The 20468-nt window shown below is 41.1% G+C and overlaps 1 protein-coding gene across 1 annotated transcript; it reads left to right on the forward strand.

Annotated features, from left to right (window-relative positions):
- Window positions 1–10278: 10278 nt before the first annotated feature.
- PDE6H (phosphodiesterase 6H) lies at window positions 10279–19237 on the forward strand. The gene is made up of 4 exons (XM_039239971.1): window positions 10279–10341; window positions 15029–15202; window positions 16487–16527; window positions 18749–19237. The coding sequence occupies exons 2-4, from the start codon at window positions 15069–15071 to the stop codon at window positions 18823–18825; spliced, it is 252 nt and encodes an 83-aa protein (XP_039095902.1). The 5' UTR covers window positions 10279–10341; window positions 15029–15068; the 3' UTR covers window positions 18826–19237.
- Window positions 19238–20468: the final 1231 nt, after the last annotated feature.

Here is a 20468-nt window from a genome sequence, read left to right on the forward strand (position 1 = left end):
TTGGGGGGAGGAGAGAGCATTCATAATTTTCATCAAATTCTCAAAAGAGTCCATGACCTCAAAAGGATTAAGAATTGCCAACTTAAAGGCCTCTCTCTCCCTCTCTTTTTAATTTGAGAGAGAAAGAGAGAGCTAGAGAGCAGGGGAGACAGGCGGTGGGGGGAGAGAGAGAGAGAGAGAGAGAGAGAGAGAATCTTAAGCAGGCTCCATGCTCAGTGTGGAGCCCGAGGAGGGGCTAGATTCCGCGACCCTGGAATCATGACCTGAGCCGAAATCAAGAGGTGAAATCTCGACTGACTGAGCCCCCCAGGCTCAGTAACTTGGAGGACACTTGCCATGTTCTCCTAAAATATCTTCTGGCATCACAGTCAGGGCAGGGATCTATCCCAAATTCCCATTTTGCATTTTTCTTCCATCATAGTTCATTGTTCACCTGTATTTCTCAGATGAGGAAAGAGATGAAGAGACTCTTCGAAGAGGTCTACAATGGGAGGCACTCTGCTTCTAGCCCACGTTGACGAAGGCGTTCTATGCACCGAAACTGCTTTCTCCATGTCTAAGCTTCCTCAGATGTAAGACAAGGCCTGTCAAGGCAAGAAGGATGCTCTCAGTCCAAGGACCTTAGCGCTGTGCCGCCTAATGAAATCAACAGAACTGGGAAGACTGCATAACAATTTCTAGAAAAATGATGGAAACTTTGAGGTATTTTCCAGCTTTTCTCTGTTGTTATAAGCGCCGCCTGAAAGGTAAATTCTAGGCAGATCTTCCCAGGGGCGGTGCCTTTGCCATGAGCCTAAAAAAGTAACAAAGGACTGCAGACTATTAAAACTTCCCCTTTTTGCACAGACATATTTCTCTGAGGCTACAAGTTGAGACGATAAACTCTCAGGGGAGACTTTCTACCCTGAAAGCTGTCCATTCTCAGATGTGTCCATGAGGCACCAACAGCAGGTTGGGGGTCGCGTAGGGGGAGCCGCAGTTTAGACAGATGTCCCGGCTCTGTGTCTTCCCATCAGTGTATCCGTGGGCCACAGTTTCATTTCTTTGGGCCTCAGTTTCTCATCTGTAAAAGAGAAATGCTATCAATCTTCAGCACTGCTGGAAGGGTTGGAAATAAAGTGTGAGGAAGCGTCCAGTAAGGTTCCTACCTCAGACTAGGTGCTCAATACTCAACAAATGGTGGAAGCTAAGAAAAATCATCCCCATCATCGTTTCAACTTTACTTTTTTCATTTTTAGAGAGAATCCTACGCAGACTCCAAGCCCAGTGTGGAGCCCGACATGGGACTCGATCTCACGACCCTGGGATCCTGACCAGAGCTGAAATCAAGAGCTGGGCACTTAATGGACTAAGCCACCCAGGCATCCCTCTGCTTTACATTTTGATCCTTATTATTGCAGAACACGTATTTGAATGAGTGGGAGAGAGTCATTTTCATCTAAGTGCTCACAACCAGCATACATATATCTCAAATACATATGTCTTATATATTAACTCCTTCTTCGAAGCTTTCCAGCACTGATCCAGGATGAGTGTGTTATTTTTTCCTAGAGTGTGCACTATTTGTATAATTATAATTTAGTCTTTTAGTAAGCACTGCTTTGTGTTAAGTGATTATTTTCTGAGCATTAGACTTATCTCTCCACCCAAATATAAAATGTGTGAGGAAAGGCCTGTGTCTTATGTATCTTATAATACTTGGGGTGGCTCACATAATACTTGACTGACTCATGCAAGAAATTGAGTAAAGTTCTTAAGTAGATATGTATATGTCTAAATTAGATAGAAATGCCTACATTGCACACCTCCACTCCATCTCTTTTCTCTGGTGAGAGTGTTGCCTTGGCGAAGAATGAAAACAAATATGAGTATGGTCATCTGTCCGCGGGAGTCCCGAGACCGACTTTTCTGTTTCTTCCATATATATATATATATATATATGACATACTGAACTACATTCTGCAGGGGTTCATAGCCTTGACATAAAGGCTCATTTCTGAATTCAACAAGCCCTTAAGGATTCCCCGCTATATCCCAGGACCTGTGCACGGGGGCAGAGATAAATGCAGTCCTAAGGCACAATCCTAGACCTCATGTTACTAGCAATGTAATCAGGAAGACAGAAATAACTTAAAATTTTTATGAATGCTTAGGAAAAGAAATATACATGCGGTAGTATGAGAGAAGTCAGTAAGGACATCAAGGAAGGCTTCTTGGAGGAAATGACTACAACGGTAAATCTCAAAGGGTAGTATACATTGGTACATTCGGGAGTGTTGGAAGTGGAGGACAAGGCATTTGAAGAAAGGGAGACCAAGAGGCATGGTCAGCCTAAAATGGTGTGGTATGTCCAGGGAATTATAAAGAAGAAGCTCAAGGTTGCTGGACTTCAAAGTGAACATTATATAAGAATAAGAAATGTGTCTGGGGCAGGGCAGGCTCAGGGTCCACATCACAGTAGACCTCTTACGCTATGCAACTAAGGAACTTGGCCTTGATCCTGTCAGTGATAAGAGAGCCGTTGAAAGTAAAAGAGACTTTTGTGTTTGTGTTTCTGCAGTTTACTCTGGTAGCTGTGTTGATGGATTGGACGGGAACAAAACCAGTTTAGAGACTGTCTGGGTCTGAACTAGGGTGGTCACAGAAGGAATGGACAGAGGTGGTCAGATGCAAGCTCAGTTGAAATTGCCATGACCTCGTGATTGGAGGGGCATGAAGGATGAAGGAGAGGAGGAGGGAGGACTTATGGGTTTCTTGCAACAGTGTCATTGGGGGTACCATCGACTGAGATAGAAAATACAAAAGAAAGAACAAATGTATTGGGGGAGATTATGACCTGAACTTGGACATACTGAGTGCTGAGTTTGAAAAACCTGTGCCGTTTCTAGGAGGTGATTTTTTGACAGACAGAAAGATATATATAAGTCCGGATTTCATCTCTAAACTAATGATTTATACTTCATCAGGCTAGGGTTAGTAGTTTAAACCGGGTGACCCAAAGTGTGGCCTGTGGATCAGCAGATGGGTATCACCCAGCAGATGGGTATCACCCAGGAATTTATTAGAAATGCAAACTCTTAGGCCAGCTCCAGACCTATCATCAGAATGTCTAGGGTTGGAGTCAGGAATCTGGTTTAAAAAAACTCTGCAGGTAAATTGTGAAGTTTGAGGAACAGTGGTTTAAACTCCGGACAGACCCTCAGGATGAGATCATCCTGAGAGAGTGTAAAAAGAGAAGTTGGCCACGCATAGGAAAATCCTGTTTTATGAAAGCTCTGCTTTCAATATATAGGCTGCTGACGACTTCTCATCTCCTCCTCTGCTAGAAGCCCATCACCAGCCTGCAGTGCACTTTTACAACGGCTTCCTTGTAGGCTTTATTCTTCTCCACGTGGTCAGCGTATGAAGCATACTTATGACCAGATCATTCCTTCCATCTGAAACTTCTAGGGACATTTTGGCCATTTGCACTAAAAGTGAGGCATTTACCATGGACTGCAGGTTTTCGCATCGTGGCAACCACCCTCCAAGACGGCGCGGTTGATCCTGCCCTCGGCTGTGATCACACCCTATCACGATGGTCCCTGTGTCCAATACGAAGTGACGCTATGTCAGCTCCCAGGCGATCTTATACAAGACACTGTGGCTTCTCTCGATCTCTTAGATCACCTGTCCTGTGGGAAGCGAGGTGCGTGTCATAAGGACCCTGAAGCGACATAGGAGGCACGCGGTGAGAAGCGAGTATTTCTGCTAACGGCCACGCGTGGGAGCTATGTTGGAAGTGAATCCGCCAGCTCCAGGTGACTGCAAGGTGACTGCAGTCCCTTCCGAAAGCTGGCCTCCCACCTCATGAAAGACTGAGCAGGAACCACCCACCTACACTAGGCCTGGGCAGACCCTCAGAAACCGTGGGAAATAACAAATGTTGATCGCCTTGAGCTGCCAGATTTTGAAGTGATTTGTATGTTATTAGATAACTAATGCACTCAGGGTCCCGCCCCTTGCACAACTCCAGACTCTTGTCCCTACTGTTTTATTCTCTCCATTCCAGACCCCTGCTCTCTTGCTAATCCTTACTTGAGAAGCAGGTTCCTATTTCAGGAGTTACTTTCTCTGCAAGAATCCTCTTCTCCCAGATATCCATACCTGACTCATGTCCTCATTGTGGGCTTTTCATTCATTCATTCATTCATTTATTTATTTATTTATTTATTTATTTATTTATTTATTTATTTTTGGGTGGCAGAGAGAGAGACAGAATTTGAAGCAACTGTCAGCATAGAGCCTGATGTGGGACTCGAACTCACAAACTGTGAGATCACCAGCTGAGCTGAAGTCAGATGCTGGATATGTAACCGACTGAGCCACCCAGGTCCCCTCCTCACCGGTTTTAATTTGCATTTACCTTATGAGGGATTATTGTGAACATCTTTTTATGTGCTCATTGCCATCAGTCTACTCTCTTCACCGAAATGTTTATTTGTATTCTTTGACCATTTTCTAATGGGAATGCTTGCCTTTTGGATATTGAACTTTGAGAGTTCTTTGTGTATTCTAGATGCAAATCCTTTGTTGGGTATGTAATTTGCAAATATTTTCTCCCAGCATGTAATTTGCCTTTTTATCCTCCTCTCAGAATTTTTCACAGCGCAAAAGTTTTAAATTTTGATGATGCCATATCTATCAGTTTTTCCTAAGCACTTTTGCTGCCAACTCTAAGACCTCTTTGCTTAGTCCAAGGCCCTGAAGATTTTCTCCTATTTTTTCATCTGCATCTTCATTTAAGTCTGTGATACATTTTGAGCTAGTTTTTAGACAAGGTGTACAGGTTGGGTGTGGAAGTTTAGGTGCATAAGTTGGGAGGTTTAGATTAAGGTTCACTTTTTTTGTTTCTTCATGGATGTCCACGGACAAAGTGTCCATGCTCGGCACCATTTGCCCATGCGTTAGCTATTCATTCTCCAGGACCATTTGTTGGACAGGCTAACCCTTCTCCATTTAACTGCTTTTGCACCTTTGCCAAGAATTAATTGGGCATGTTTGTGTGGGTCTACACTGGGGTTCTTTACTTTATTTCACTGAGGTTCTGTGTCTATCACCCTGTCAGTACCATACTGTCTTGACTACTCTAGCTATTCAGTAAGCCTTAACATTAGGGAGATTGATTCCTTCCCACCCTACTTCCTTCTTTTTCAAACTTGTTTTGGCTATGCATTTTGGAATAAACTTATCTATATCTTCAGAAAACCTTGTTAAAAGTTTGACAAGAATTGCAAGAAATAGAGACCAATTTAGTGAGAGTTGACATCTTTACTATGTTGAGTCTTCTAATCCATAAGTGTGTTATGTTTTTTTCAACTATTTAGGTCTGCTTTGGTTTTTTTCCTTAATTCTATTTTATAGTTTCTAATTATACAAAATTGTGCATCCTTTCTTAGATTTACACCTAAGTATTTCATTGTCTTTAGAGCAATTACAAATGATACTACTTTTTAAGTTTCAGTTTCCATTTGTTCATTGCTATATGTAAATGCACCTGATTTTTTCTGTAATAATCTAGTATGCTTCAAACTTGCTGAACTCACTTATTAATTATAGGATAGTTTATGGGGCGCCTGGGTGGCTCAGTCAGTTAAGCGTCCGACTTCGGCTCAGGTCATGATCTCGTGGTTTGTGGGTTCGAGCCCCATGTTGAGCTCTGTGCTGACTGCCAGCTCAGAGCCTGGAGCCTGTTTCAGATTCTGTGTCTCCCTCTCTCTCTGACCCTCCTCTGCTCAAGCTGTTTCTCTCTCTCTCTCTCTCAGAAATAAATAAAACATTAAAGAATTATAGGATAGTTTTAAAATGCAGATTCCTTAGGATTTTTTATGTAGACAGTCATGCCATCTGTAAATAGAAAGTTTTATTTCTTTATTTCCAAATTGTATGCTTTCCATTTTTCTTATGCTTGATTGCATTGGCCAGAACTTTCAGTATCATGTTGAAAAAGAGTGATGAGAGCAGACATTCTTGACTTGTTCCTGATCTTAGAGAAAAAGCATTTGGCCTTTCACAATTAAGTATGAGGTTAACTGTAGGTTTTTTTTTTGTTTTTTGGTTTTTTTTGGTAGATGCTCTATGTGAGTTCCTATTTCTAGTTTGCTAAGAGCTGTCATAAATAGGCACTAGGTTTTGCCAAATAAGTTTTCTGTGTCAATTGATATGATCATATGATTTTTCTTCTTTAGTCTGTTGATATAGTACATTATGTTAGTTGGGTTTTAAATAGTCTTGCATACATGGGATAAATCCCACTTGACCATGGTGTACTATTTTTATGTACTTCTGTATTTGATTTGTTAATATTTTGTTAAGGATTTTTACATCTAAATTCATGAGTGAGTTTGGTCAATATTTTTCCTTTTTACTATCTTTGGTTTTAGTGTTAAAAAATTTTATGAAGGTCGAACTGGCTTCATGAAAGGAGTTGATAACTGTTCCCTCTTCTCCATTTTCTGAAAAAGAGTATTGTAGTTTTATTTAATAAGTTAGTTTTTCAAGATGTGCAGTGTTGATCTGGAAAATGCATAAATATGATAGGATATTAAGAGAAGGTGGGGTCAGCCTTATACCTTCCTCCTTCACATTTAGGGTGTTTCTTTCTGGGGTCCACTGTGTATTGATCAGAAAGGGACTCTCAGTCTAGGAGAATCTAAATTCGGAAGGAATGTGTCTTTGATATGTGTCTTCTTACTCAAAGGTATTTTAAGAAACACTAAAGAAGGATTAGAGATTAGCACTTGTGTAAGGAGCTTATAGGACAGCTAAAATTTTAATCACTCTCTAATTACTTAGTACGTGCCCTTTAACTCTTTTTCTGTATATGATTAATAATACTTTACCATCTGTCAGAAAAGATCAAGAACCGAGGATTATAGAGCTGTGAAACATAACTTTTTCACAAAAGGTATTTTATGATACTTGTTTTAAATTTGCATATAGTAAAACTCATTTTCTGTGGTGTGGACTTCTGTGTATTTTGACAAATGCATAAATTTATAAATCCACCACTACAATCAAGATACCAAATAATTTCATCGCCCTCTAAAATCCCTTGCATTGTCCCTCCCTGGCAGCCACAGATTTGTTCTTCAACCTTATAGTTTTGTCTTTTCTGAATGTCATTAATGAAATCAGTTTAGAGCCTTTCAACTCTGGGTTCTTTCACTTAGCAAAAGGTGCTTAATATTTATCTATTTCATTACATCTATCAATGATAATTCCTTTTCTTTTCCCGGCATGGGAAAAGCATGTTGGCCTTCTCTCTTATGTCTTAGAAATCTTAGAGGGTCTAGCACGATCAAAGTTTGTCTAGAGAAATTTCTCGGTCATCAATCAGCTTGTTTAGAGCCACGTGACTCCATTACCTGAATGACAAGATCAGAGAAAAGCAACTAATCAAAAGCACGCCATGACTAAGCTAGCCAATGACCAATGAAGTGATCTGGTAGAATTGTTCTGTCTGACAGAGGCAGTGAGTATTTACTGCTGATAGGCCAGGCTACTCAAATCATCTAAGCCAGGAGGAATAGTTAGCAAGAGGAGCCACTTGGAACAGGGAATAATGGATACATTTCCTAAAGATACGAAATGACCAGATCTTTAGAACTTCACAAAGTCTTGAACACTGTTTCATTCTGCACAAGACCTTGCTGAGTGTGGTTGAGGGTCCTGTCTTCCACACTCCCCTTGCATGTATCCCATACGATCTCTTTTTGTTCTTTTTTCTAGATGTTCAGAGGTCTTTCTCTCTCTCTCTCTTCCTTCCTCCCTCCCTCCCTTCCTTCCTCTCTCTCTCTTCCTCTCTCTTTCATATTGTGTATTTTCTGTTTTAAGAACTTCCTTTATCATTTATTTTAGGGTAGGTCTTCTGGGGAAAGATTGCCTTAGTCTTTCTTTATTATGATGTCTTTATTTCCTTTCATTCCTGAAGGATAAATTTCTGGACAGAGGTGACAGTTTTTATCTCATGGGGGTTTCCTAGCTTCTTGATTCCATAGACTCATGTCTTTCACCATATTTAGGAAATTTTTAGTCATCATTTCTTCAAATACTTTTTTAGCCTCATCCTTTTCACCTCTCCCGGAACTCCGATGACGTGAATATTAGATTTTTTAGTTTTCCAGGTCTTTTTTTTTTTTTTCTTTCTGTTGTCAAGCCCATCCATGGAGTTTTTTACACTCTTTTTTTTTTTTTTTCTGTTGTCAAGCCCATCCATTGAATTTTTTATGCTGGTTATTGTATTTTTCAGTTGTAAAATTTTCATTTTGCTCTCCTTTAGATACCTTGCTATTGCTGAATAGTGATGAAAATTAAGATTCCTCATCTGGCCTCCTCTGATACCACTCTGGTAGGAAGGAAGAGGGTACCTCATTATCACTGGTGGGAGATGAAAGTTTAAGATCCTCGTGTGGTCTTCTCTGATACTACCCAGGTAGGGGTGGGGTAGGCTTACTTAATTATAGCTGGGCCAGGATGGAAGTCTCTTTGCTCTGCTTGTGCTGATGGGGTTGATGTTGGCCTTTTTTCCTCCCCGTGATACTGGATTTGTTGATGTTGGACTTGTTTCCATGGCATTGAGTAATTTTTTTCTACTCATTTTCTGCCTTACTAGATTACATCTTTCCTGGTTATTTGTCTAGAGAGAGTAGGCTTTCTGAGAATAGAATATATATATTCTGCTCCTGTTTGTGTTCTGGGTTGCTGCTTCTCTTACATCTAGTTCAAGATATACGAGGCACAAAGGGAACTCAAGGAATTCACTGCCAGATTGTTCCCTGAGTCCCAAGTTGCCTACTTGATCTATCTTCTCTTGACCATTTAAAATATTGTTATATTTGTTCCACATGTAATACACAAGAATTTTAGCAAGAGGAATGGAAAGAAGTATATCTACCCCATCTTTGTCCAGAACTGGATACAATAGAAGTTTTTAAATCTTTAAAGAAATTTAAGATTTTTCTAATCCTAAACCCTTGAAAGCTATATTAGAATCAATTTAGGAGAGTTTTTTCAAACTATAGACTTTGCCTTGCCCCACGCATTTCACTCTTCACTCTCCATTCTTCTGGGTCTCCCTGGGAGCAAGAGTAGTCATGGCACAACCCTCTCCCTCCTTCCAACATTGAGAGTCACTGGTTACAAATCCTGCTACTGATCAATGTGGCTTATCTTTGTCAAGTATGTTGGGGTGGAAGAAACTGAGAACCTCGGCACATTACGGCATATGACACATGAGGAAACTGAGACCTGAAGAGGTGGCAATCTAGTCACAAAACAGAGACGTGGTAAAGCCAGGTCTGCATATGGGGTTACCATAGTACTTTTTGGACATTAATATGCAAGCTCTGATACCTCGTTAAAAGGCAGCTTCTGGGTCAGTAAGTCTGGAGCAGGGCCTGAAGTCTTGCATTTCTAACAAACGCTCGGGTGGTGGGAATGCCGTTACACTTTGAGTAGCAACACTCGAGAATATTCAGCTCATTGCTCTTTTCACCGCCTGTATGAATCGCGTCCTTCAACACAGAAACAGAATGGGTGAGGGTTTGACAGATAAGAATCTCAGTATCCATGTGCCTGGTGTGTAAGAGCAGAGGAAGATCTCAGTGGTAATGGAGACACAGCGATGGGAGTGGAAAGCCTCATCCAGACACCAGACACTCTGCTAGCTCTGCGAAGCATCTGCTGCTTCAAAACTCCTCTATGTTTGGTAAAGACCAAAGGAAAGCTTATCAGAAAACCCCATGAGCTGTTTAGCTGCCCATATAATCTGCTTGGGGCCCCTGGTTCAGAATCTTTCCCTGCGTGGGAAGGATAAATTGACCTTCTTTCTTTATCATCTTATGGAGTGCGATTCTCTAACAAGTGACAATTTAGGGAAGGCATGTTACAATCCACTGGCAAGGTATTAGAGAACGAGCAACACAGGTCTCTTGGTCTACATCTGCTTTGCTGTATGTACTATAGTAGACAGATGGCTGAAATATGTAAGGTATTCTCAGATTTGAGCCTTGCTCCTGGCTTCTCTACCAACTTTATAGGCAGTCTTGAATCAGTCACTTTATTTATGATAAATGTGTCAAAAGAGCTTAATGATTCTAGCATAGGGGCTAAGATCTGTATAAAGAGAGGTACAAATTAATATTAGTGGTTCAATGTAATTGAAAGACTGAAGGACTAACAGTGGGAATGGAGGAAGACAAGAGATATTGAATCACAAGCTGGAAATATACCCTTGGATATCAACACTGTGTGTGTGTGTTTGTGGACTCAATGCCTATTTATTGACAGGAGAGTGCCCAGGTAAGTTTTGTGAGAGTATTCAATCGTCAGAAAACTCCTAAACCTGTCCCAGCCTCACCTCTTGTTCTTCCAACTTCTTTGCACCTGGGTTGGTTCTCTAAGCTCCTAACAGTGGGATTAAGAAGCGTGTGGGTATTACAGGGAGATAAATTGGGACGCAAAGACCCTTCATTCATCCGCTGCGAAGACGACAACTGGACTCTTTACGAGAGCAACATTCGGCCCCGTGAGTATTTCTCAACTTGCGGTGTTTACGCAGGTTATAATTGAAGGGCTTTGGGGGTAGGGGTTGATCTGGCTCTAAAATCAAGAAATGGAAGAAGAGGACACACTGAACCTGTGGGCCTGGACTGGGGCCGGGAATGAAACTTGGAGAAAACATGAAAGAAATACACTCAAACTGCCTTATAATGTGTAACAAGCTAATAAGTAAGACTTGATCATTTCAAGGTCATTGCAAAACTTGATTACTAAATTCGTTTGGAAAGAACTCCACACTGACCCTTCTTTTTTTTTTTTTTTTTTTTTTTGTGGTTCCATGGCAAACAGTTTTCTGGGAAAGGAAGGATTTGGGGCACGAAATGACCACAGAGCAAACAGTTCTTTACTCCTGGGATGTGCTTGAAAAAGACCGAGGCACAAGAGAGGGGACATGAGAGTGTAAGGATAGGAAGGAAGAGAGCCAAGAGCCAGCACAGGCATGACCCGGTGCAGTGTGGGTGGCTCAGCCTTCTCCCTCTGAGGTTAAAGTGTTTGTTTGTTCCAATCTGAAGGAAGGTACTTGTCGAAATTTTGTTTTTATCTTTTCCTGACTTTGATTTGAGTCTTCCTTGGCTCTCCAAGTTATTTGATTCTCTCTGCTTCAGCAGAACCCTGGTGACACTTATGGGCTCAACCCCATCAGTGCAGAGAGAGCCTTCCTGCACCTTTCTTCCTCCCAACCCCTCTCCTATAGCCCCTCAACAATAGGATTGTCTGTTGGCCTGTGTGTTTGCTGAGAAGGAGGCACTGGAAGTCTGGGGCGATATTAGCAGCATCCGAGATCCTGACCTTCTGGAACTGCTCTTCCTTAGCTGGAAGTTGTAAATGACCATCCTCTGTAGGTCATCTACAGCTGAGCTCCGCTGCTTTGACACCAACCCTGATTTCCTACCGACTACGCCTTCACATATTACTCTGCTGCATCCCCTGCTTCCTGCAGAACCACACTTCAACATCTTCAAAAGAGGAAGGGCTAACATTACTGTAAAAATAGAAAGCCATTCTGCGTCACAAAGGAATGAATTACTTGACGCTTATGGGAGGCAAAAATCCTTTTATAGGTAAAATCAAATCTGACTCTAGATGCAGGATTATTTAGCTTGGGAGATACCTTTTTACTTTGTAGGAAAGCACCGCCAAGATAAGTTTAGCCTTTGGTGCAATCTGTGGCAGACAACGCTAACTTCCACGGCAGGAGAAAGTCATATTTCTTCTGCTCCTCTCAAAGGTTGAACAGGGAGAACCAGAGGGCACCTCTACGACAGAAACACTCTACGGGTTAGTTGACTGTCCTTTGTACTCAAATATGAAATGTTGTACGTGAAAGGCACACTAAACACAAGCTTCTTTTCCATAGTGCAAGCCCTGAAGGTCATGAAGATCCAGGGATTAAGTTATGTAACTTTCTGAAGAGAATTCTTTTACATAATGCATCACATCTAGACTAGACAGGAACTCTGTCCAAACCCAGAGGTGTCACTTCAAAATTATATATGCAAACATGCAAAAGAAACTTTCAAGAAAAAAAAGGGGAAGTATAATCAAGGAAAGATGGAAATCAAGTGTGATTTTTACATTCTTCGGGACTGCTGTTAGGGATGTCAAAGGAATCCAAGGAAGGTTTAAGACAGAATTTCAAGGCCAGGCATAAATGAGTAGTCAGGGTTTTTGAGGGATGCAGAGGATTACCCAGCAAGTGCTGAATGATGGTCACCTCTCTGGTGCATGACAAGAGCTTTTCAGCAGTTGGCCCAGGAGAACAGGTATAAGAGTGCAGATGAACTCGTGTCATCATCGTAGATTTGTTTGCCTGGCTTCCACTTATAGAAGGTCCATTATACTCTTTTTTTCTGATTTCTCATTTATATTATGCCTTTTAATTGTCCCCATAACTCTAAAAAGAAGTCATATTTGACTGGTTTTATAGGTGGAATGAGGGCCAGAGAAGTTATGCAATTTATCCAAGGTCACATAGACAGTTTTGTGAGACAGGAATTTGAAATTATGTCTATTTGATTCTAAAGCACATTCTCTCTCTTTTTTAGTTAATTCATTTTTAAGGGAGAGAGAGAGAGAGCACACAAGCAGGGGAGGGGCAGAGAGGAGGAAAGACAGAATGCCAAACTGCCTGGCTCTACATCATCAGCACAGAGCCTAATGTGGGACTCAAACCCGCGAACTGTGAGATCATAGCCTGAGCCAAGATCAAGAGTTGGACGCTTAACCGACTGTGCCTCCCGGGCATCCCAAGCACATTCTCTTTACATTACATGGCCCTCAAAGTATAATTTGACAGATCAGTTTACCTTAGGCCCTCATATTATAGACTCTGAATCTAACTTAGTGGGATCCTAATTAGACTTGCTCATTAAAACAGAATATGTCCAGTAAAATTAGAATTTTCAGATAAACAAAGAATAGTTCTCTTAGTATAAATATATACCATGCAATATCTGGGATATACTTATACTTTAAAAAAAACCGATTTGTTATTTATCTGAAGTTCAAATTTAATTGGGTGTCCAGTATTTTTATTTGCTAAAGCTGGTCATCTTAATCCTAGTAAACTCTCCAGATGAGAGAAAGGAAAATTTGTTGTGTCTTATTATTTTGAAAGAATTGAGAAGTCAAAAACCCTTGATCTGGGAGAAATTCTCTAGTTTCCACTATGACTTTGTCAGAGTGGGGATGTGTCAGTTACTGGTGGTAAACTCTGAGAATAATGCGGCTCTTGGCTGCCTACTAGCTATTTCCGCGGTCTCCACCACTTTTGGATGAGGCACAAACCTTGCCTGTTTACCAGGGCAGAAGAGGGTCCATAGCACAAGAACTGGATTCAGTGAGCAAAGGAGCTGGCAGCCCATTTCCTAAAGCCACTGAGAGCTTTGTGAGATGAAGGCCAACGATGCCTTTTCTATGGTTTGATGGAGAAGTCACGGGGTCAGGATCTTACAACCCAGTGTCCAAAATATTAGTTCTATTTCTTCACTTCTTTATTCACCCATTCAACAAATATATATGACACATCTGCTAAGCTTCAGGCACTATTGTAGGTTCTGAGGCCACACACGTGAATGAAAACTTAAAAAACAACTGTACGGGACACATTCCAGTGGGGAACTGAGATAAAACTCATGGCATAAGCAAGTGATCCGGAGCCCTACCCAGGTTCACCATCCCTGGGACCCACTCACAGATTAGTCAACCTGCTTCCATTGAAGAACTTGTGAACCAGCGGGAGAAACTAAAACTAGTAAGTTGGGAAAAGAAGATAAGGAAAAAATATCTTTCGGCAAGGATAGGAATTTAACCTGATTTGAAAGTAATCATGAAAAGTCGATGAACTCAAAGTCGCACAATATAAGATTTGAGAGATGTTCAGTGTGGCAGAAAAAGAGAAAGATGGTTAGCGTGGACTAAAGATCGTCAGGGAGAGTTGAAGCTAATAATATTAGCATAAATCTATAATTTACAGATTATATAAATCTTCCAAGTTGAGAGTATGGGAGGGTTTGGCTCAGGGTAGGAGATTAAGGCTACTTCGAAGTTCTTCGGCACTTTCCAGAATCTTGCTTCCTAAGATAAGTGTTATCAGCTTTGTGACGCAAAAGGAAAAAGAAAAAATGTCACCCTTTAGCTTAGCACACGTATTTTAAAAATTTAGCTTGTTAGCCGCTCTCTATTTGTACTTGAAGAATGACAATGTACATTTCTGTAGCTAAAATCAGTCTGTGAAAGTCACGCTGGATAAGTCCATGATTCAGATAGGAGAAAATGTAGAGCATTTCTGAGATATGTGTGGCTTAAGAACCTCATGTCTGGATATGCAGTTAAAGCACAAATTTACTACTTAATCACCCTCCATGGATGTCCCTGTGTGTGTGTGTGTGTGCGCGCGTACAGGAATGGATTGAACGCTATGTGGGTGTTCATATCCCTGGTGCAGAGCTGCCCTGTCCACATTGCTAAGGCGTTATCCCCCAGAACTAAGCAGAGAAGTATCCTGAACACATGAAGATTAGACAAAAATCAGGATTATAAAGAAAGAAGCCCATAAAATGTGAGCCAATAAATATTCGGAGTCAGGTTATTTTGCAGTTGGGTGGAAAAATATGTAAAGTTTAAAGAACCTATCCATGCTGTAAAGACTGTAGTTAGCTTTTAGCTCATTTCCCTCTCTTTACAGATGGTGGAACTGGTGATTACAGAGAAGTATATATCATAATAAATTAGAAAACTAGTGACACAGAGAAAGCTAGTGACAATTTATTGAAACAATAGATTGATTTAGATTTTGGGGGTTTTAAATCTATTAATTGTCAGTCTACATCCCACAAAATCCTGTTTTTCTGGTGTGTCCAATGAGGGTTTAAGAAGCAATGTCCCTATACACTAAAAGGTTTCTTTTTTCCTCTCACTGTCTAAGGAGCTTGAAAGAGAACCATCAGATACCCAAGGACATAAGAATGAGTGACAACAGCACTTTGGCTCCACCAGCTTCAAGCCAGGGTCCCACTACCCCACGCAAAGGGCCCCCCAAGTTCAAGCAGAGGCAAACTCGTCAATTCAAAAGCAAACCTCCCAAGAAAGGTGTGAAAGGGTAAGACCAAATTAAAAGGAAGATTTTCTATTTTTTCCCCCATAAGACTGCTTTGGTTTTGGGGCGCCTGGGTGGCTTAGTCGGTTAAGCGTCCGACTTTCGCTTAGGTCATGATCTCACGGTTCGTGGGTTCGAGCCCCGCGTCGGGCTCTGTGCTGACTGCCAGCTCAGAGCCTGGAGACTGTTTCAGAGTCTGTGTCTCCCTCTCTCTCTGACCCTCCCCTGCTCACGCTGTCTCTCTCTCTCTCTCTCTCCTAGAAATAAATAAAACATTAAAAAAAAAAAAAGACTGCTTTGGTTTTGAGAACCTAATGCTCACAAAATTAAACAGACTTACACAGACTTCCACACTCTCCTCTATTTTCCTCTTTACCACAATCTTTGCTGAACTGTGTCTTTAGCCCTGAAATCCTTTCTCCCTCAGCAACCGGGTCTGTGGTGACATTTAGCATGGCAAATGGGGCCTATCACAGCAAACTTCGACTTGACCTTCCAGACTCTTCTCGACTACTCCTCTTTACCAGTACACCCTGTGATTTAATGTAGAATAGTAAAACACTGACCGTTTCCAGAACACAGAGTTTATTAAGTTTATTTTTATGGCTACAAATGTTATGTCTTCAGTTCTTTGCTTTTCTCTTTCTCTTTTGGTCCCAAACCCTATTTATTCCTTAACATACACTCATTTGTTAATTTCCTTTTTTGACACCACTACTGACTCTCTTATTCAACAGTGTGATCATTATTTCCGTGCTTGCATTTCGTACATTCAGCGATAATAACTTGTATTATTTTACATTACATTTGTTTATTTCCATCTGTTCTTGGAGATTGAAATCTCTCAGAGAAAATTTATTTATTTTTTTCCTTAATTCCCTATGCTCAATAGGATGCCTGACAAAGAGTAAATGCTTGATAAATGTTTTTGGATAACTGACCAAATGGATGAGTTAATCATTTTAATGCATTTCATACTGTGTTTTCATTCTAATTTCTATTTTTAAAAGTGGAGCTTGACTAAATTGCCCCCATAATGGTTCTCTTTGGCTCTCAGTTGTCTTAGGCTAAATTTTTACAGGAAAACCTCTCTCCAAGGGGACACACTGTCTGAAAACAGCCTGAGTGACTTTGCCTTTGTTCTGGGTCAATGCAAATAAAAGGTGTTTCACAAAGACAAAAACTTAAATCTCTTCCCTTTTTGTCAGGAAGCTCTATATATGACTCATTCCAAGATCTTTTCACTCTATGGTCAGCTAATTTTTAATTTTTCTCCCCCCCCCCCAGGTTTGGAGATGACATTCCAGGCATGGAGGGGCTAGGAACAGGTGAGCCACCCAAAGATGTGGACTTTCACTAGGAATTTCACCACTATACATACTTTAGGCCTCAAAAGGCTGTGAAAAGTTAAAAGAAATACCTAAGGCAGCAGATCCTTGAAGACACAGAAATGTGGGGTTTAGTTTTACTTCCTTAGTAAGTACATGTGATGTGTGCTCAGGAGCAAAAACTCCAAGAGGAATCAAGGTAAGGGCCAGAGTTACTAAACCCTCTTGTTCTATTAGACAACTCTTGAGAACATATAATGGTGAGTTGTAGACTTCCACGGTAAAAAGATTCTCAGGGTTAGTCTATCCCAACTTCATAATTTCTTTGGAAGAGAAGCCTGAGACAGAGAGCAATTAAGGGACAATCTGAGGCCCCACAGTGAAGTTCTGGAAACAAGGGTGAGGCCTGGCCAACCACTCTGTAACCAACTTCCTCTTCTTACACATCCTCTAGCACCCAGAACAGGGCCCGCACGCTGAGTGTATCCAGTACGATATTTCTAGTTGACTACAATCATTTGATTTGTTGGCTAGTGAATGCAAATTAGTGGATATTCCTTTTAAAAGTATTAAACTTTGTTTGTTAGAGCAGTTTTAGGCTTACAGAAAACTTAAGTAGAAAGTATGGAGCTCCTACATGCCCCCTCTGCCGCCTTTCTCCCCGTGCGCATGGTTTCCTATAATTAGCATCTTGCATGAGTGTGGCACGTTGGTTGATGAACAAGTATTGATAACATTATTATTAACTCACATCCATAGCTTATATTAGAGTTTGCTCTTTGTGTTGTACAGTTCGATGGGTTTTGGCACACATAATGTTGTGTACTCGTCATTACAGGTACATACAGAATACATGCCCTGAAAATCCCCTGAGCTTCATCTGTTCCCCCTTCTCCCACCTTCCACAAACCACTGACAACCACAGATCTTTTCATTCTCAAGGGTGTTGCCTTTTCCAGATTGTCGTATTGTTAGAATCACACAGTATATAGATTTTCCAGACTGATTTCTTTCACTTAGCGATGTTTATTCATTTAAGGGTCCTCCATGTCCTATGTGTCATGACAGCTCATTTCTTTTTTCCGCTGAATTATATCTCATTGTACGGCTGTATCAGAGTTTGCTTCTTTTATCAAAAGACATCTTGTTGCCTCCAAGTTTTCACAATTATGAATAATACTGCTATAAACACAATTGGGCAGGTTTTTGTGTGAACGTGTTTTAAACTCATCTGATATTCTTTTGACAAATGATATAATCAGCAATCAGTGTCCTTACCAGGCAATTCTCAGTGTATTTGCTTTTTGCTGTCAAATGCCACCCATGGGATGCCAAATTCATTTTCTAGCTACTTTACAGAGCTCACTTTGCTATTCTTTTAAATCAGCTTCTTCTGTAGTTTGGCCAGATGTATAGGAGACCAGTCGGTTTGCTCTGGGCTTACGTTTAACTCTGCCAACATATTTGGAATACTGCAAAGAGCTTTACACTGAGATCTTTGGCTTGGTTCTAGCCCTATCCTTGTAACTCTGATTTTTTAAAAATAGGTATTTAATCCTTTTTGGTTCCAGTCAGCTTCTCTGTAATTCAGGGATAATAATATTTTATTGCCCGAAGCAAAAATTGGATTAATAGGTGTCTTGAGATTATTTCTCAGTATGCGATTGGACGTAGGAGGCATTTCAAAATATAAAGGAATGAAAGAGTGAGTCAGAGAAGCCCAAGGAGTGCATCTGAATTGGTAAGGGGTAAGAAGGCAGTGGATTTCCAGATCATGGGGAAGTAAAGTGCTTCTATTTCCCATTTTAACCCTTGGCCTCACTAGAATTCCACTTGTGTTTCTTCCATAGTAGTTGTGCTTTGGGGACACCCCATTTGATCAGTGGTGTGCACCCCCTCAGGCTAGCTCCAGCCAAAAGCCTGGGGTCATCTCTTCAAAGAGGTGCAGAATGAAACCGATGAAGATGCCTACTTAGTGGGGTCTGTTCTGGGGGCATCAGAACCCTGTAAGGGATTAACTAAGCAATTGGTTTGATCCTTCCTGGGCTGCAGGGCCATTCTAGATAACTTCCTGGTTGCTGAGACAACAAATAGGAGAGAGGAGTGAGGTGTCTCTGCCCAAAGGATGTCTTTCTGAGCAGAAGAGCCTCTGGAGGGTTGGGGGAGGGGGGGGAGGGTGGTGGTGAGGCCGACTCACAAGTTCTTCTTCCCTCTCCTGCAGATATCACGGTGATTTGCCCCTGGGAGGCGTTCAGCCACCTGGAATTGCATGAGCTTGCTCAGTTTGGGATCATCTGATGCACTCGAGGTTCTGGCACTCTCCAACAGCATCTGCTTTAATTTTGATTACTTTTGCCCTATTGATCTTCCAGAGTCTTAAAATTCAGCTGTCGGAAGTGGTTTCTTCAGCTTACCCAGTCATTTCCCCTAAATTGCTATGAAGAGTTTCTCTTAGCGTCAGACTCTCTCTTGCCTTATAGTTCAGCTCAGAATAGTGGACGCAAATAGACTTTTGTTAGGGCATTTCAAATTTTACCACCTTTTCCTATTAGCGGGTTAGAATTCATTGATAGTTCTCTACACTTTATCTGTCAAGTCCTTCACATTTAGTTTAGCCAGGCAGTACCTGTAACTAGTAGTAGTTTTTAGGATAATATTGATGTCAGCCCCTTCCTTTTCTCATTTAATAAAGGAGATACTTACCTTGAATCTTATGATGAAGTTGTATTAAATGCTATATGCAAATATCTGAACCCCTATTCGGAGAGCCGGTTCAGAAAGGAGTGCACAGTCATACAGGAAATAAGCACAGTGCATGTGAAAGAACACAGGAATAAGAGTCAAGCTCTGATTCCGCTTGTAAATCATACATTTTCTGTGTCTAAATTTGGAGATTTAAACTCAGGAATCTGTTAACGTGAACTTTCTTTTTAGTATCTTGGCTCAGTTGATTGAAAATATTTGTATCTACAGAATTCAAACGCATATGGGACAGGTAGTTGAACCCTCTAAATAAAATGATGGTTTGCTTCATCCCTGAGGTGTGTCAAATGTAATGTGCACATAGCTATCTTTCCCCAGTGCTTTCAAGGCAGTTGTGCAATTCAATTGCTGCCCCGTCTGACTTGGATGTCTTGGGTACTAGCAGTATTGGTTTCTTCATTTCAGTTTTGTAATCTGCGGTAAAAGAATGGGGAAAATTAACTGAAAAGAAAGGCAGCATTACAGAGAGGAAAGAGATCTGGGTTCTAATCCTGGCTTGACCAGTAAATTACTCTGTAATTTTGGACAAAGATCTTTCTCCTTGGATCCTCTGATTTTCCTGAATTAGGCAATCTAAGGTTCACGGTACTCCCCGACTTTGAGGTCTGCAGAATCTGAGTCTAAGGGTCAGAGGAGCTCAGCACTCAAGAAAATTTCTTGTGCTGCACAAATGACCTAGTTATCTCTGACCTGAAAATTAGAAGCCCAAGGGAGGGCTCTGGATTGGTAGGGGGTAAGGAGACTGCGAATTTCCAGACCATGGGAATTTTAAAGCACTCTTCTTTTTCATTTTCATTCTTGGGCTGACTAGAATTCCATTTCTGTTCATCGTTAGTAGAAACGAGGGGGGCCTGAGAGGCTCAGTCAGTTGGACATTCAGCTAAGGTCATGGTCTCATGGTTCGTGAGTTTGAGCTCTATGTTGGGCTCTGTGCTGACAGCTCAGAGCCTGGAGCCTGCTGTGGACTCTGTGTGTGTGTGCGTCTCTCTCTCTGCTACTCTCCCACTCACACTCTGTCTCTTAAAAATAAATAAATGTTCAAAATTTTTTAAAGAAAGAAAAGTACAGAAGAAAAAGTAAAGTATAAATCAAGAGTAGAACTGTGTGTGACATGCAAGAAGTGTAGTGATGATATGTGTGTGCTTCCCCTCCAGCAGGAAGTCCTGCCTCCACTCATG

This window comes from Hyaena hyaena, unplaced genomic scaffold (genome assembly GCF_003009895.1).
Source record: "Hyaena hyaena isolate Hyena2069 unplaced genomic scaffold, ASM300989v1 scaffold_164, whole genome shotgun sequence".
NCBI classification, from domain to species: Eukaryota; Metazoa; Chordata; class Mammalia; order Carnivora; family Hyaenidae; genus Hyaena; species Hyaena hyaena.

What these genes read in the sequence shown, in the direction of transcription:
- PDE6H (XM_039239971.1), top strand. Translation starts at nt 15,069, where the DNA reads ATGAGTGACAACAGCACTTTGGCTCCACCAGCTTCAAGCCAGGGTCCC. An exon ending in CCCAAGAAAGGTGTGAAAGG is followed by an intron (nt 15,203 to 16,486) that starts GTAAGACCAAAT and finishes CCCCCCCCCCAG; the next exon opens with GTTTGGAGATGACATTCCAG. An exon ending in CATGGAGGGGCTAGGAACAG is followed by an intron (nt 16,528 to 18,748) that starts GTGAGCCACCCA and finishes CCTCTCCTGCAG; the next exon opens with ATATCACGGTGATTTGCCCC.